This window comes from Carica papaya, chromosome 6 (assembly GCF_054855325.1).
Source record: "Carica papaya isolate Zhongbai chromosome 6, ASM5485532v1, whole genome shotgun sequence".
In the NCBI taxonomy this organism is placed as follows: Eukaryota; Viridiplantae; Streptophyta; class Magnoliopsida; order Brassicales; family Caricaceae; genus Carica; species Carica papaya.
Window position 1 is genome coordinate 2,807,021 of NC_142314.1, and position 13,612 is coordinate 2,820,632.

Sequence of the window (13,612 nt, forward strand, 5' to 3'; positions counted from 1 at the left end):
GCCGGAACTCTAAAAATGGGCTGGAATGAGTTTTAGACACTAATTTTGAATTTTTTGAGTATTTTTAGGTGTGTGATGAGTGTTTTGAATTTTACAGAAAAAATTCAGGGTACCCGGTGCCTGTTAGGAGGTATAGTAGACAGCTCGATATCTCAAAACGCCGATCTGGGTAAGGATCCCTCACCCTATTCTCCATTACGATAAACTGAGACTTAATGATGTATAATTTTATATTTTTTAAAAATTTAAAAAATGCTAAAAATAATTATAGGTCACTAGTAGAGTCGGAACTGATTAATTCACAATCGTCTTGATTTCCTATATTGTCCTACTTACTTGATTTTTGTATAGTACATGTTCTTAATTTATAGCTTCAATAGTTTTATTAACTTATCTGCTTATTTTGGTTATATATTGTCAGCATGAATGTAGTTCAATTGATCTGTGAATGTGATATGAGATATTGGTATGCGTTGTTGGTTGTTTATTGATAAAAATTTGTATGTGAAAGACCTATTGGGTACCCAGGAAAAAGGCAGACGAACCTGGTACATAAAAAATTCTATTGTAAACGTTATCTCAATCGAACGGGGCTGAGAAGTCCCTTACCATGAAAGATTTGGGAGATATAATTCATCTCATACTATGGAATGTCTGGCGCTCATTACTGGAGTAGATGGTCAGTTAATTGTTAAAATTGGTTATTGAGTTCATGAGTAAAGGGGACACCCCTATGGACCCACTGGGGTACCAGTAAGCAGGTAATGATATAAAGTTATTATTTCTTGTTTTCTTATGTGTGAAAGTGAATAGTGATATGGATATGAATTTTCATAGGTTTTTTTGGAAAACTCGTTACGGTAAGTTCCGAATAAATGATACTAGGCCTGCCTGCCTTTTTCCTAAGTACCCAGTAAGTCTTTCACATAAACATTTTCATCAATAAATAACTAACAACGCATATCAATATCTCATATCACATTCACATATCAATTAAAATACATTCATGCTGATGGTATATAACAAAAATAACCAGATAAGTCAATAAAACCATTGAAGCTATAAATTAAGAACATGTACTATATAAAAATCAAGCAAGTAGGATAGTACATGAAAATAAACAGGAAATCAAGACAGTTGTAAACTAACCATATCCGGATCCACTAGTGACCTGTAATTATTTTTAGGATTTTTCAAAGGTCCATAAAATTCATAATTATATATCGTTAAGCCTTAATTTACCATAACGGAGAATAGGATGAGGAATCCTTACTGGGATTGGCATTTCGAGATGTCAAGCTGTCTACTATACCTCCTAACGAGTACTAAGTTCCTAGAATTTTTTATATAAAATTCAAAACACTCATCACACACTTAAAAATACCACAAAAATCTAAAATCGGTGTCTAAAACTTATTCTAGCCAATTTTTGGGGTTTCAGCACGGCGATGCCGCCGTGTTTTGGCGTTGGCTCTGCCGGCTAAGGAGGTGGTTTACCTCTAGTCGATTTTGGTCAGTTTTGACTAGTTTTGACCGTATTCCTACAGAAAAACACGTTAGAGGCTTTCGTTGGTCGTAAAATAAAAATAAAAATCGAACCTACCAATGGGGGAACCTCTGGGTGCGGCAGCTCCGTCGGTCCTCCTTCGCAGTTGAGGTTTTTTCTTCGGCTACCTTGCACAGAAAAGGACGGTGAGTACAATGATCTTAAAATCACGTGCAACAAGAATCGGAAAGGGCTCATCGAAGGGGTTTTGGGGTTTTAGCTGTAGCGGCTCTGTCAGACTTTGTCCATGGTTTCTTGTTTATCTGCTGTTCTTCTTACTCAAATTTGGCCATAAGAGTACTCAGAATAGAATTCCAAGCGGGTAGGAGGAAATTTTACCTTTTTTGGCGATCGGTGGTGGCTCCGGTGTGACGACAATCGGCGGTCGGCCTCCTTCTCCGGCAAGGGCTGACGGCTAGGATTTAGGTTGCTGTGTGATGCGAAGTATTTATAACCATTCTGCATTAATCTGGATCATCCATCGTGGTCGATCTCGTCCGTCCGATCGCGCCTAAGAAGAAAACAAATCTGAACCGTTGATCGCGATTAATCTCAACCGTCCGATCGCGTCTAAATAGGAAACGGATCTAGGTTGTCTACGCTCGCATGATCGATCATGGGTCGTCTGTAGGGGGGCATGCGGATTGCTAGCGTGGCCTCCTATGTGGCACCGACGTTAGTGTGCCTTGCCACGCGGCATGCTCTGGTTCGTCGAGACTGTTGACTGAGTGGTCTTATGTGACATAACTTTTTCTATTTGCATGTTGACATCTTATTTTTAATTTTTCTTTCAAAAACACCCCCTGAACTTAAATTTTCACGCATTTTTCCTAAAATTATTTTCAATTTCGTCCATAATTCATTTTTTTCTCAAAAATTCAATCAAATTAAAATAAAATAAAATTTTTAATTATTTATATATATTTTCCATAATCTGTAAAATTATCCCGGGCTAATTTTTTGGGCCCGGGTGTTACATACACTCCTCTCTACAGCTTCATCCCTCTCATTTCTAAGAACTCGGCTACTCTTGCACTTCTTCAGCTAATACCGCGCCTCGATTTCCATCTCCTTAACGAGGAACACTTTATTAATCCATGTACACAATCTCATATAGGTTTGCCCTAAATTAGTTTAAAAATTCCAAATTTCTCTTACCTCTTGCTTTCCTCCTTCTCTGTCTCCCAAAACTACCACAATCTCACCTTCTTTCTAAACTTTCGAGCAGTTCTCCTTCCGCACTCGTCTCCGATTATTGCCTCTCTCACAATCGTCTCCCTCTCTCACTCCCGGACTCTTTGTTTTCCCTTTCTTTTCGTTCTTCTCCTCCCTCCCTCCCTCTCTCTGCCCAACTCCCCCTTTTTATACCTATCCCAACTCTAGATCACAACCGTTGATTTTGCCCACCTCATCCTAATCGTTCATCTCACCCTCCCTCACAGATGTAAGCTATTACAGCTGTATTAATATAACTTAATTATATAGTTTTATTGCTTTAGAGTGTACCATTTAATGGTATTCGTTTGTTATTTTAGGGATTAAAGATAATGCAGTTCATTAACATGTTGACTAGGTATAATATTACAGATCGAGCAAAACTAAAAGTATATATATAGAGATAAAAGAGATACTTATGCTCAAATCACATATATGTATAACTACACTAGTTTAGAAAACAAACGTTGAAATATAAAATTTAATTTTTTTGGCTGATTTATTTAAAAATAAATAATTTATATTAAAATTAAAAAATTTATGAATACATTTTCACAACTTGGGCCTAAAATATTTAAAAAAATATAAAATGCACTTTTGCTTATAAATCAAAATCTGCTTTTTTTCTTTTTTGCTCTCAATTAAATTATACTACTAAAAAAAAAAAAAAAAAAGAAAAAAGAGAAAGGAATATATGCCATTTGTGCTTTTCAGCATCTACACGCTTTGCATGTTGTGGACTTACATGTTGCACTTAAAGAACCATTTTAAATATTTTTTAATTAAGATTTAGTTAATCAAATTAATAATTGATTAACCGTAATTTTCAGTTTTTTTTTTTTAATCTTTTTACATTTTCAATTAACTATAATCATATTAGACGTGCTTATATTACGTTTTTAAAAAAATCTATAATTGTTTGTTGAAAAGTAAATCGAAACGTAAACGCAAACGAACGCGTGACTTTCACTCTATAATTTGGACCGTTGAATTAAGCACACATTGAATTATACCCGTTGGATTCTTTCGAAACTTGTTGATGGCGCTTGGTGGTCAAAGCACTAAAATTAGAAAACAACGAGCGGGAGAAGAGCCACGCGAAATCAACCCGAAAAGTAGCCGAGATTAACGCGGCAAAAAGCGACACAAAGCAACCCCTTTCCTCGTAATCATAAATACACGAAACTTCAGGGGCTGATTTGAAAAACGAGAAATTTTTTTTTTTTTTTTTTATTTAAAAAAAAAGGGAGGCATGAAGAAACACAAAATCATGGCTGCTTCGTTGGGGGTGGTTCCTTTATTAGCTTTCTCAACTGTTATTTTTCTCCGGTCACAGTCCAATCATAAACCGTGGATTACCCAGGTGGGTCTCGATTCTTTTTTTTCTAACAAGCGGATGGCGAACGATGGGGGGGGTGACGAAAAGAAGATGAATGGTGGGTGATTTTAGAGTTCTTTATGGGGTGCATTATTGGAATGGGCCAAACAAAAGCATGATAAGTCAAGAGTGAAAAATCTAGGTGGAAAAATAATGGTTTATGGTCCAAACAGAGGAAAGGCCAACTAAACCCAGAAGAGAATAGTCAGCTTCTTTTAACGTGACCAATAAAATCATATATATTATTATGGTTCACCAAATATATATGTAAATATTTCAATAAAAAAAATAAAATAAAAAGTAAAAATTGGTTCAGATAAATTAAAAGATAAACCCATTAAAATTCTGCAGTCTCCGCCAGTTTTCTTTTCATTTCATTGCTTCAACCAACTCTGTACCTATCCACAGTTACCAGTTTTCTTATTCTCTTCAAAGTTCAACCAGGTAAACCAGTTACGTAGATATACATATAGGCTTTTATGTGCTCATGAAATTTGATTTTTTGTTGAAACAATTTGTGGGTTTTTTCTGGGAAACGTCGGGTTAGAGGTGGGGACTGAGGAATATATTACATATGGTTTTTCAGTGACTGAAGAACTTGAGAATTTTGAGTTGCAGAAATGAAGTGCGTGGAGGCGACAGCTTTGAAGCCAAGTTTACGAGGGGAGCTTGCCATGAAATCGACCCAACAAGGTGCTGTTGATGACATATGGTGCTTTAATGGAGCAAACGGTGTTTCTTCAGGTGAAGATTTCCCCGTAGAATGCTTCCTTGATTTCTCTAACGGGGAATTTGGAGATGGGTGTTTTTTGGAAGAAGAGGAAGAGGAAGAAGAAGAAGAAGAAGAAGAAGAAGAAAAAGACCGGCTCTCTGTTTCTTCTTCTCAAGATGATAATAACTCCAACTCTTGCAGTCATTCTTCTGATTCTTTCCTCACAAGCGAACTCGCTGTACCGGTATAGCTAGATTCCTTTCATCTTATTTTTCTCCCACAAGAAAATTAATATTTATTTTTTAAAAGTTTTTTTTTTTTTTTTATGGTCTTGTGTTAATTTTATTCCGAAAATGAAAAGAAGCCATTTCTGGTGTTTGCAGGACGATGATATTGCAGGGCTTGAATGGGTTTCTCACTTTGTGGACGATTCTTTATCGGACCTATCCCTATTATTCCCCGCCGGGAAGGTAAAATCAGAGAACAAGGGAAAACGCCGGTGTGACCCGGTCGGACCGCTGCTGGTGAAGACTTCAGTTTTTGCTTTGCCTGTTCCGGTCAAAGCAAGAAGCAAGAGGACCCGACCCGAAAACACTGGTAGAGTCTGGCCTCTCGGCTCACTTTCATCCACGGAGCTATCAACCACATCCTCATCTTCCTGTTCAACATCTGGTTTCAACTCCGTCATACAAAGAACAGAGGGACAACCGGCTGAGAAGAGACCGAAGAAGAAAGCAGCAGGTCAACCCGGTGGGTTAACGGGCGGGAGCCCGTTTCAGAGAAGATGCAGTCATTGCCAGGTTCAGAAGACCCCACAGTGGAGAGCCGGTCCGCTTGGTGCCAAAACCCTCTGTAATGCTTGTGGGGTTAGGTACAAGTCCGGCCGGCTCTTCCCGGAATACCGGCCGGCGTGCAGCCCGACGTTCTCCGTCCATACTCACTCAAACAGTCACCGAAAGGTGCTGGAGTTAAGGAGGAGGAAAGAACTCGCCGGACCGGAGCCTCCAAAGTTGACGTCAGCGGTGCAGAGTTTTTGAAGGTTTTAAGGTGCCGGCGTTGGGGTTTTTGGATGAACCGACGGTTCAGGCCGGTTTGGACCGTCATTATTCGGCTTTGTTTGGTACACGGTTGTATTGATTCCGAAAGCTAGTTGTTTAGATAGTAGGGGGTTACAGCTGGATTATAATAGTTTAGTTGTTGAATTTTTCTATTTTATTTTTAATTTTAGGGTTTGTTTTTGTTCAATTTATTTGTAGGTCCAAGGAGAAAAAAGAAATATAAATTTTTAGAAATTTGAGGCTGCTTTTACTTTGTATGGGGTGATGTATAAATTTTGAAAATTTTAAAATTGAAATGTCCAAAATGGTTGAGAGAGAGTGACATGGAGAAAATTACAAGTGGAAATAGTCAAAATTGGTAAGCTTATTTTATAGAAATTAGGAAAGGAAAAATAATGCAATAGAGATATTTCAAAATTCAATATATAAAATCTAATTTGAATATTTTATAATCTTTTTTTAATTTTATACAAACATACCTAACAAATCTAATCACAAAAGTAAGCAAAAAATTACAATAATTTTATTATGTGGGGGGTACGATATAATAAATTAAATATAAAAATAGGGAAGTGAATTTGGGTAGGAAATTTAAGAAGGCAATAAAATTGTGATGGGTTTGATTCATGAACCAACAAAATCATGGGTGGAGTGGGGTAGGAGATGATGTGTATCGGCAATGGGCAAGTGGGTGAAATTGAAATATCTGTAAGTAGGTATTTGTTAATGGGCAATAATGTTAATGGCTGTCCTGCCCTGCCCTCCAATCCAATATCAAGTGCCCTGTCCAAGGAGCCAAGTGGTCAAGACTCAACAGGGTCTTTACACCCACTATTTGTGGACTATATATGTTGATGTTATAATGTGTGTGTGTGTGTATAGTGTATATATACACACATTAAGGAATATCAAAATCAATGGTAGTAGGAAAAAGAAAAGAGGAGAGTTGAAGTGATTGTGTTATTTGCTTTTAAATTTTAAAAAAAAACATTTAAGTGAATTAGAAAAGAGCTCACATATGCATGAAAAATCAAGTGTTCCCATACCCAAAAATAATATAAGAAGAGTATATCGCAGTTGACCACTGACCCAGCCCAATATGATTACGGAAAATTCTTGCACAGTTCAATCAGAATGCTCAATATAATTACAGAAATATCCAATGAAGGAAATTAAAATAACATAATGAAAAGTGTAACTAGAAACATATAAGGTCGACCTCCGCTGCGCAACTGGTAGGAAACGAGAGACAACCTTTAATTGCTAGCTTTCTTACTGATTAGGATCCCGATCTTGCTTATCTTGATATGAAATTATTAATAAAATGGGATGAACTACACTATCCTAGTAAAAATATCAATACTTTACAATCGATACAGAAAATCGAATTTTAGTAAAAATTAGAAAATAACCAATTGACTTATTTTTCTTTTTAGGTAAATTCGTTTAATTTAAAAATATTAATTTCAGACTCACCATTTAAATTCTCAAATATCACCTAGGAAGAAAAAAATTAAGATAGCAATACATTATACATTCTAAAAGACCAATAATAATCAAACTTATAATTTCTTACTTACTTATCGGTGCCGTTGGGGGCCCATAGGAGTTCTTACTACACGTGGACCCAATAACCATTCTATTAATCAATCGGTTGTCCTCATAACCCGTCTGGTAATGGACACCAAATGTACCACCGCATCAATACTCTGTCTGGTATGAGTGTGAACAAAATACTTCCCAACCCCTTTCGGTATAAGACTTCTCAACTCTGTTCGACTGAGATAACGTCCACGGTAGGGTTGTCCTATGTACCGGATCCGTACACCTTTTCTCATGACACTTGGTAAGCCTATTGGTTAACTAACACATACATATCCATATCAATGTTTAGCCACCAATATTTACAACAATCTCATTCCATGAGTACAGGAAATTAGAACGATAAATTAATAAACAATATAATTTAATACTTAATAATTAAAGAAAGCATAATCAGGACATTTATTTTAAACCAATCAATTAATAGAGATAAAACAATTAAGTAAACTAATAAACGAGAAGACAATTAAACTAATGAATTAAAGTGCATGTGGTAAGCAAACAAAACAACCTAGCAATAAATAAGCAGTACAGATAAAATAAGTAATTACATACTGACCAGTTACAGACTCCATCAGTGACCTATATTTAATTAATTAAGGGTTGTCAATATTTACAAATTCATCATTTATTATTTATTAAACCTTAATTAACTGTAATGGGAGAAAAGATGAGAGATTCTTACCTCAGGTCAGTGTTCGAAATACTACATTTTTTACTACACTTTTTAGCAGTTATCGGTTCCCAGATTTCTTTAATTTTTGTTACAAAAATCAAAAACATGTGTCAAATATCCTAAAAATACCCGAAAAATGGTCAAAAAAGGGTTTAAAATTTTCCTGGGCTGGTTTAGGGTTCCAACACTACGGCGTCGCTACCTACGACAATGCCTCCTCTTGGTCTGACTGGTTTTGGTTGGTCCTGTGCGAAAACCTGTAAAACTCGAGGTTAGGTGGTCTTTGTTGGCAGAAAAAAGGAAAAAAATTGAGACTTACTGGCGAGTGGGGTTTCCGGTGCAGCAACTCCGCCGTCCTTCCCTCACGGTTGGGGTTTTTCTTCGATTGCCCTGCACCAGAAACAAGTCAGGAATCCAGTAGTCAAAAAATAAAAGGGAACGGGAAGGTGATTTGGGTTTACTGGAAGGGTTGTGGGTGCAGCGGCTTGGCTGAGCTCTGTCCTCTGTTTCCGACTTCTCCTTTGATTTTTTGGCGTCGATATGAGTTTGAGGTGGCTTAGAATTGAAACATGAATCGAAAGAGAAAAAAAAAAACTCACATTCCGGCGTCGGTAACAGACTTTGGTGCGGCGATGACGACAGCCTGTCTTCTTCTTCAACAATTGGGTCGCTTCCAGCCGCCCCTCTTCTTCTTCTCTGATTCCCCGTTGGTGGCTAGGGTTTTTGGGGGTCTGGGCGGAGCGATTTAAATACCGATCCACTTTCGATCTGGGTCATTTGTTCGAAGAGGCGTGACCTAATCTCAACCGTTAGATCCATCTTATTATAGAAATAAATTAGGACCGCACGATCGAATGCAATCAGGACCATTCGATCGTGCCTGAAGGAGAAATGATCTTGGTCATTCATGCGCGCGGGAATAAATCTGAGTTGTTGGATCTATTAACACGCAGATTATTTTCAATTTGGTTATAACTTTTGAAAATTATTTTCAAATACACTCGAAATGCATATTTCTTCAAAATTTCTAAGAAAAAATTTAAATTTAAATTTAAATTTTCTAAATTTGTTATTAATGTAATTTGATTATCCTAAATCTAAATCTCAAATTCGGTCGTTACAATCTAATTTTATGATTTCCTTACTTGAGTAGAAAGATACTCGTCACGCTCGATCAATAGAATTTTAATATTTATCTTTTTTTTTTATTTTAAAAAAAAGATTAATATTACAACGTTTGAGCTAACCCAATATATATATATATATTTTTAAATTGACCTTAGATTAATTTCAAACCTATAATTAATGCAGTAAGTTTGAACTTATTTTCTTTTACAATTTTATGTTTAATGATTCTTTTTTAGTAATTATATTAAAGAAATAAATTCGTCAAAAAGTTTGCAATTAATTTTAAGGTTCCTTAATGTTTTGAGTATAATTACAATTTGGTTTATTAACAATGAATAATTTTAAAAACTTAAACAAAAAAAAGCACCACAATTTCAAGAGTACGTGTTAGAACATGAGTACTTATGATGTGGTTTTTTTTTTCATTCCAAAATTTATACAGCATTAAAATAAGAAAGTGACTTGTATTATTACTCTTTGAAAAATAATAAATCAATCTATAATTATACCAAAATATGGAGTACCCTTATTTTAATTTGCATAAAAATTATATGGGTGATTGTCAGAAAACAAAAAATATGGGTGAACAATAATATCACCCACCTGCAAAAGTTGAACTACTACAGAAAATCTCCTCACACAAAAAATGACACGTTAACTATCCAACTGAAGGTCAATAGATCCTCCTTATTTTCTTCCCAGCAAAAAACAAAAACATGACATATATATATATACACACACACCCACTTATAATTTGTTTTCAATGGAAGGGAATATACAAATCTGTATATATATATATACATAAAACAAAGATTATTGGTGGAATAGGTAACGAGCCATGACCCCCTGGAAGCCCGAGCCCATTAAAAACAAGGTAGAGCTTAATCGAGAGTGCATTAAGAAATATTGATGTTGTGCTAAACATATCCCTTACTATTACAATGGTGTCTAGTAATAGAATCATTTTATTTTACTATATTGCTTAGTATTTAGTAATTTTATTAATTTTTAAATATATTAAATATGATATACATTAAATATATATATATGTATATATACTTATATATTATATAGACTTGTCAATTAACAGAGGAATAACATATCAATATATGCTGAAAAAGATTTAAAATACACAAACCAAATATGATTAAAAACTTTCTCCTCATTAATTAATCATTAAATAATAACATTCTATTTATTTTACCCTTTTTATAGGTTAACCTCCTCAATCATTTCATATAGTTTGTATGTGTTATGTATGTACATATGACTTAATCATCTTATATATATATATATATGTATATATAGCATAATTTTATGAAGGGGTAAAGGTTGGCATAAAGTTAATTAGTTGAAAATTATTGAATTATTTGAGAGGGTTAAAACTCTCCTATAAATTACATCCAATTCCAAATATTTTAAACATATATCAAATAGGGTAAATTTTTAGACAGTAAAAGGAAAAAGTGTATGGGGAAATTATCACTACAAACAAATGTTCGTTCCGTGACACGTACCTCGGAACCAACTATTTGAAAATTGAAAATTGAAAATTGAAATTTCAGTAAAGTGAATTTCATCCTTGCTTGGGTAATTTTTATTTTTTTAATTTTTGGTTTTTTTTTTTATTTTTTCACTTCATGAAATTTTCGTATGTATTTAAAATAAAAATACATAAGAATTATGTATTGATGAAAAAATAAGAATTAAAAACAAAAATTTAAAATTAAAAGGAATTTAATTTTAATTTGAATTAAACGTGGTCTTTAGAAGTTCATAGACAAGGAACACTAATTTCATAACAATCGTATTTATTAATGCCTTTTGAGCACCATTTTGTAGGGATTAATTAATAAGGAAAGTTAGGATTTTTTTAAAAATATAATTTTTGTGTATTATATATTTTTTTTAAAAAAATATTTTTAAAATTTTTCAACAAACATAATTTTTTTAATGATAAAATTCTTGTATATAATATATTTTAGAAGTTTAATAACAAATAGAATAAGTAAATTTAATATGATTATACTAATTATATATATTCAATCGATGCAGAAAAATTAGTAGTTATTTTCTTTAATAATTATCATTTGACACGTGTTGATTGGATATTCGTTATGATTATTATTAAATAAAATACTACTGTCGTACAAAAAATAATTTTTCTACATAAAAAAAAATTATGTGCTAGTGATTAGAGGTGCTTATTGATTTAGAGCTGAACTTAACCATATTAGACCAAATCGAGAATTGATAAATGTCTATGCCAAAAATTGGATCAGTTGTAACACCCAACAAAAATTTAAGTTATTATTATTATTATTTTTATAAATATAATTATTTATTAATTTATTTTATTTTAGTAAAAAAATGGGTAAAAATTTATTAAGGATTAAATTAAAAATAATTTTGAAAAAAATGAGTGAAAATTTAGATTATTGGGATATTTTTGAAAGAAAAATCAGAAACTGATGGGTGTAAACGTAATTTAAAAAAATTGTGCCACGTTAAATGCCCGGTCAGCAGCCCCGACCAACCAGAACGCGCCAAGTGGCAGAGGCGCTGACGCGGGAAACCACGTGGGCGATCCGCGTGCGCGCGATTGAACGGCTGATGTCCGTTCCTGCGCGCACGGACGGCCAAGATTGAATCACGATGAACGGTCCAGATTCACTCCTTATTTAATCGCGATCGGACGGTCCATATCAAAAGCGATAGACGACTCATATCAAAAGCGGATGAGTATAAATAACCCCATCCACACTTAAACCCTAACCCTAGCCGCCAGAACCCCTCGTCGGAGAAAACAACCCAGCCACCGGGGAGCCGACCGCCGCCACCTGCCGCCGCACCGGAACCTTTTCTGATTGCCAAAAAAGGTAAAAAAATTTTATTTTTGCACGAAATTCAATTTTGAACCCACCCATGACCAAATCGAAGTGAAAGAACTGGTCAATTGGCCGAAAAATACTGTCGAAGCTCGACGGAACCGCCGCGGGGAATTTCACAAACTGCTTCCGATGAGGCCCTTTCCGATTCCCGTTTCGTGTAATTTTTTCACCGTTGTGATCACTGTTTTTCTCTCTACAGGTTGACTGAAGTGAAACACCCAACAGCAACGTGAGCCAAAGGAGCTGCCGCACCGAAGAGCCCCGCCGCGGTGAGTTTCGATTTTTTTCTATTTTTTCGGCCCACCGAGACCCTTTAGCGTTTGTGATCACAGGATTCGATGTAAAATCAACCGAATTCGGCCGAAAACGGTTGACTTGAGGCGGACCGCCGCCGCAGGTGGCAGCGCCGTTGCTGGAGCATGGCAGAGCCGCTGTGCTGGATTTCTGAAATTGGCCGAGTAGGTCCTGAGATTGATTTTTTGATTTATTTAGGACATTTGTAGGTACCATAAGCGCGTTTCAATTTTCAAAAAAAATTCAGAGAACCTAGGGACCAGCCTAGGCGCAGTAAACTATTTAGCTTTTCAGCGTCAAATCAAGTAATGACCCATCACCCTATTTTTTATCATAGAATTAAAATTTGAATAAATAATGGTACGGTATTTTGTACAAATTAAATAGATGTGCATAATTAATTACGAATTGTTAATGGAGCCGAATCGGATATTGTTCCATGTTGATTTATTTTACAGTTTTAAAGTATAATAGTATTTTATTTATCTATTTTATAGTTTAAATGCATGTATTACTGTCTTACTTGACCACTATTTGATTTTGGGATTTAAGATATGATTGCATTACCGGATGCATGTTTATTTGTTTATGTGATTATGTTTGATCTGGTAACGGGGACTAAGGGAAAACAGGAAAGGGGTGTGATCAAATAAACAGATGAGACGACAGCTTAACTAGATATCTTGAGAGATGGTGGACGGACCGGGTTCATAAGGAACCCTACCGTGAACATTGTCTCATACCGGACGGAGTATGAAGACTTGGTCATTTGGCGCTTATACTGGATGGGGTATGGGGACGGCCCGCTTCACCCTCATACCAGACGGAGTATGAGAACGACTTTGTAATTAAGATTGTTAAGGAAAAGGGTTCATGTGTAGCGGGGACACCCCTATGGATCCACATAGATACTAGTAGGCTGGTGAAACGAGAAACGGTTATGATTTAGTTTATTATTAATGAATATGAATTTATGATATGTTTTATGTTGTTGATTGTGCATGAATTTATGATCTGTATAATATTATTGTCTCTATATGTTATTTTCATAAATTTCCACAATGGTAAGTGAACGGTAAATAATTTTACGATTGATAAACGAATTTGCTAAA

General features: G+C 35.1%; 1 protein-coding gene across 2 annotated transcripts; it reads left to right on the top strand.

The window, feature by feature from the left end:
• The first annotated feature begins 4,423 nt into the window (after positions 1-4,423).
• On the top strand, positions 4,424-6,159 carry LOC110808200 (GATA transcription factor 5-like). Of its 2 annotated transcripts, none has more exons than XM_088222653.1 (3): positions 4,424-4,583; positions 4,758-5,095; positions 5,235-6,159. In XM_088222653.1, the coding sequence occupies exons 2-3, from the start codon at positions 4,760-4,762 to the stop codon at positions 5,886-5,888; spliced, it is 990 nt and encodes a 329-aa protein (XP_088078779.1). In that variant the 5' UTR covers positions 4,424-4,583; positions 4,758-4,759; the 3' UTR covers positions 5,889-6,159. The 2 variants fall into 2 exon arrangements, with proteins under 2 accessions (XP_088078779.1, XP_088078780.1); XM_088222654.1 differs by having other exon boundaries at positions 4,425-4,583; positions 4,726-5,095.
• Positions 6,160-13,612: the final 7,453 nt, after the last annotated feature.

Bases quoted from the DNA above. Each gene is read 5' to 3' on its own strand.
- LOC110808200 (XM_088222653.1), top strand. From the start codon at position 4,760: ATGAAGTGCGTGGAGGCGACAGCTTTGAAGCCAAGTTTACGAGGGGAG. The intron at 5,096-5,234 runs GTATAGCTAGAT...TGGTGTTTGCAG, and splicing joins CAAGCGAACTCGCTGTACCG to GACGATGATATTGCAGGGCT.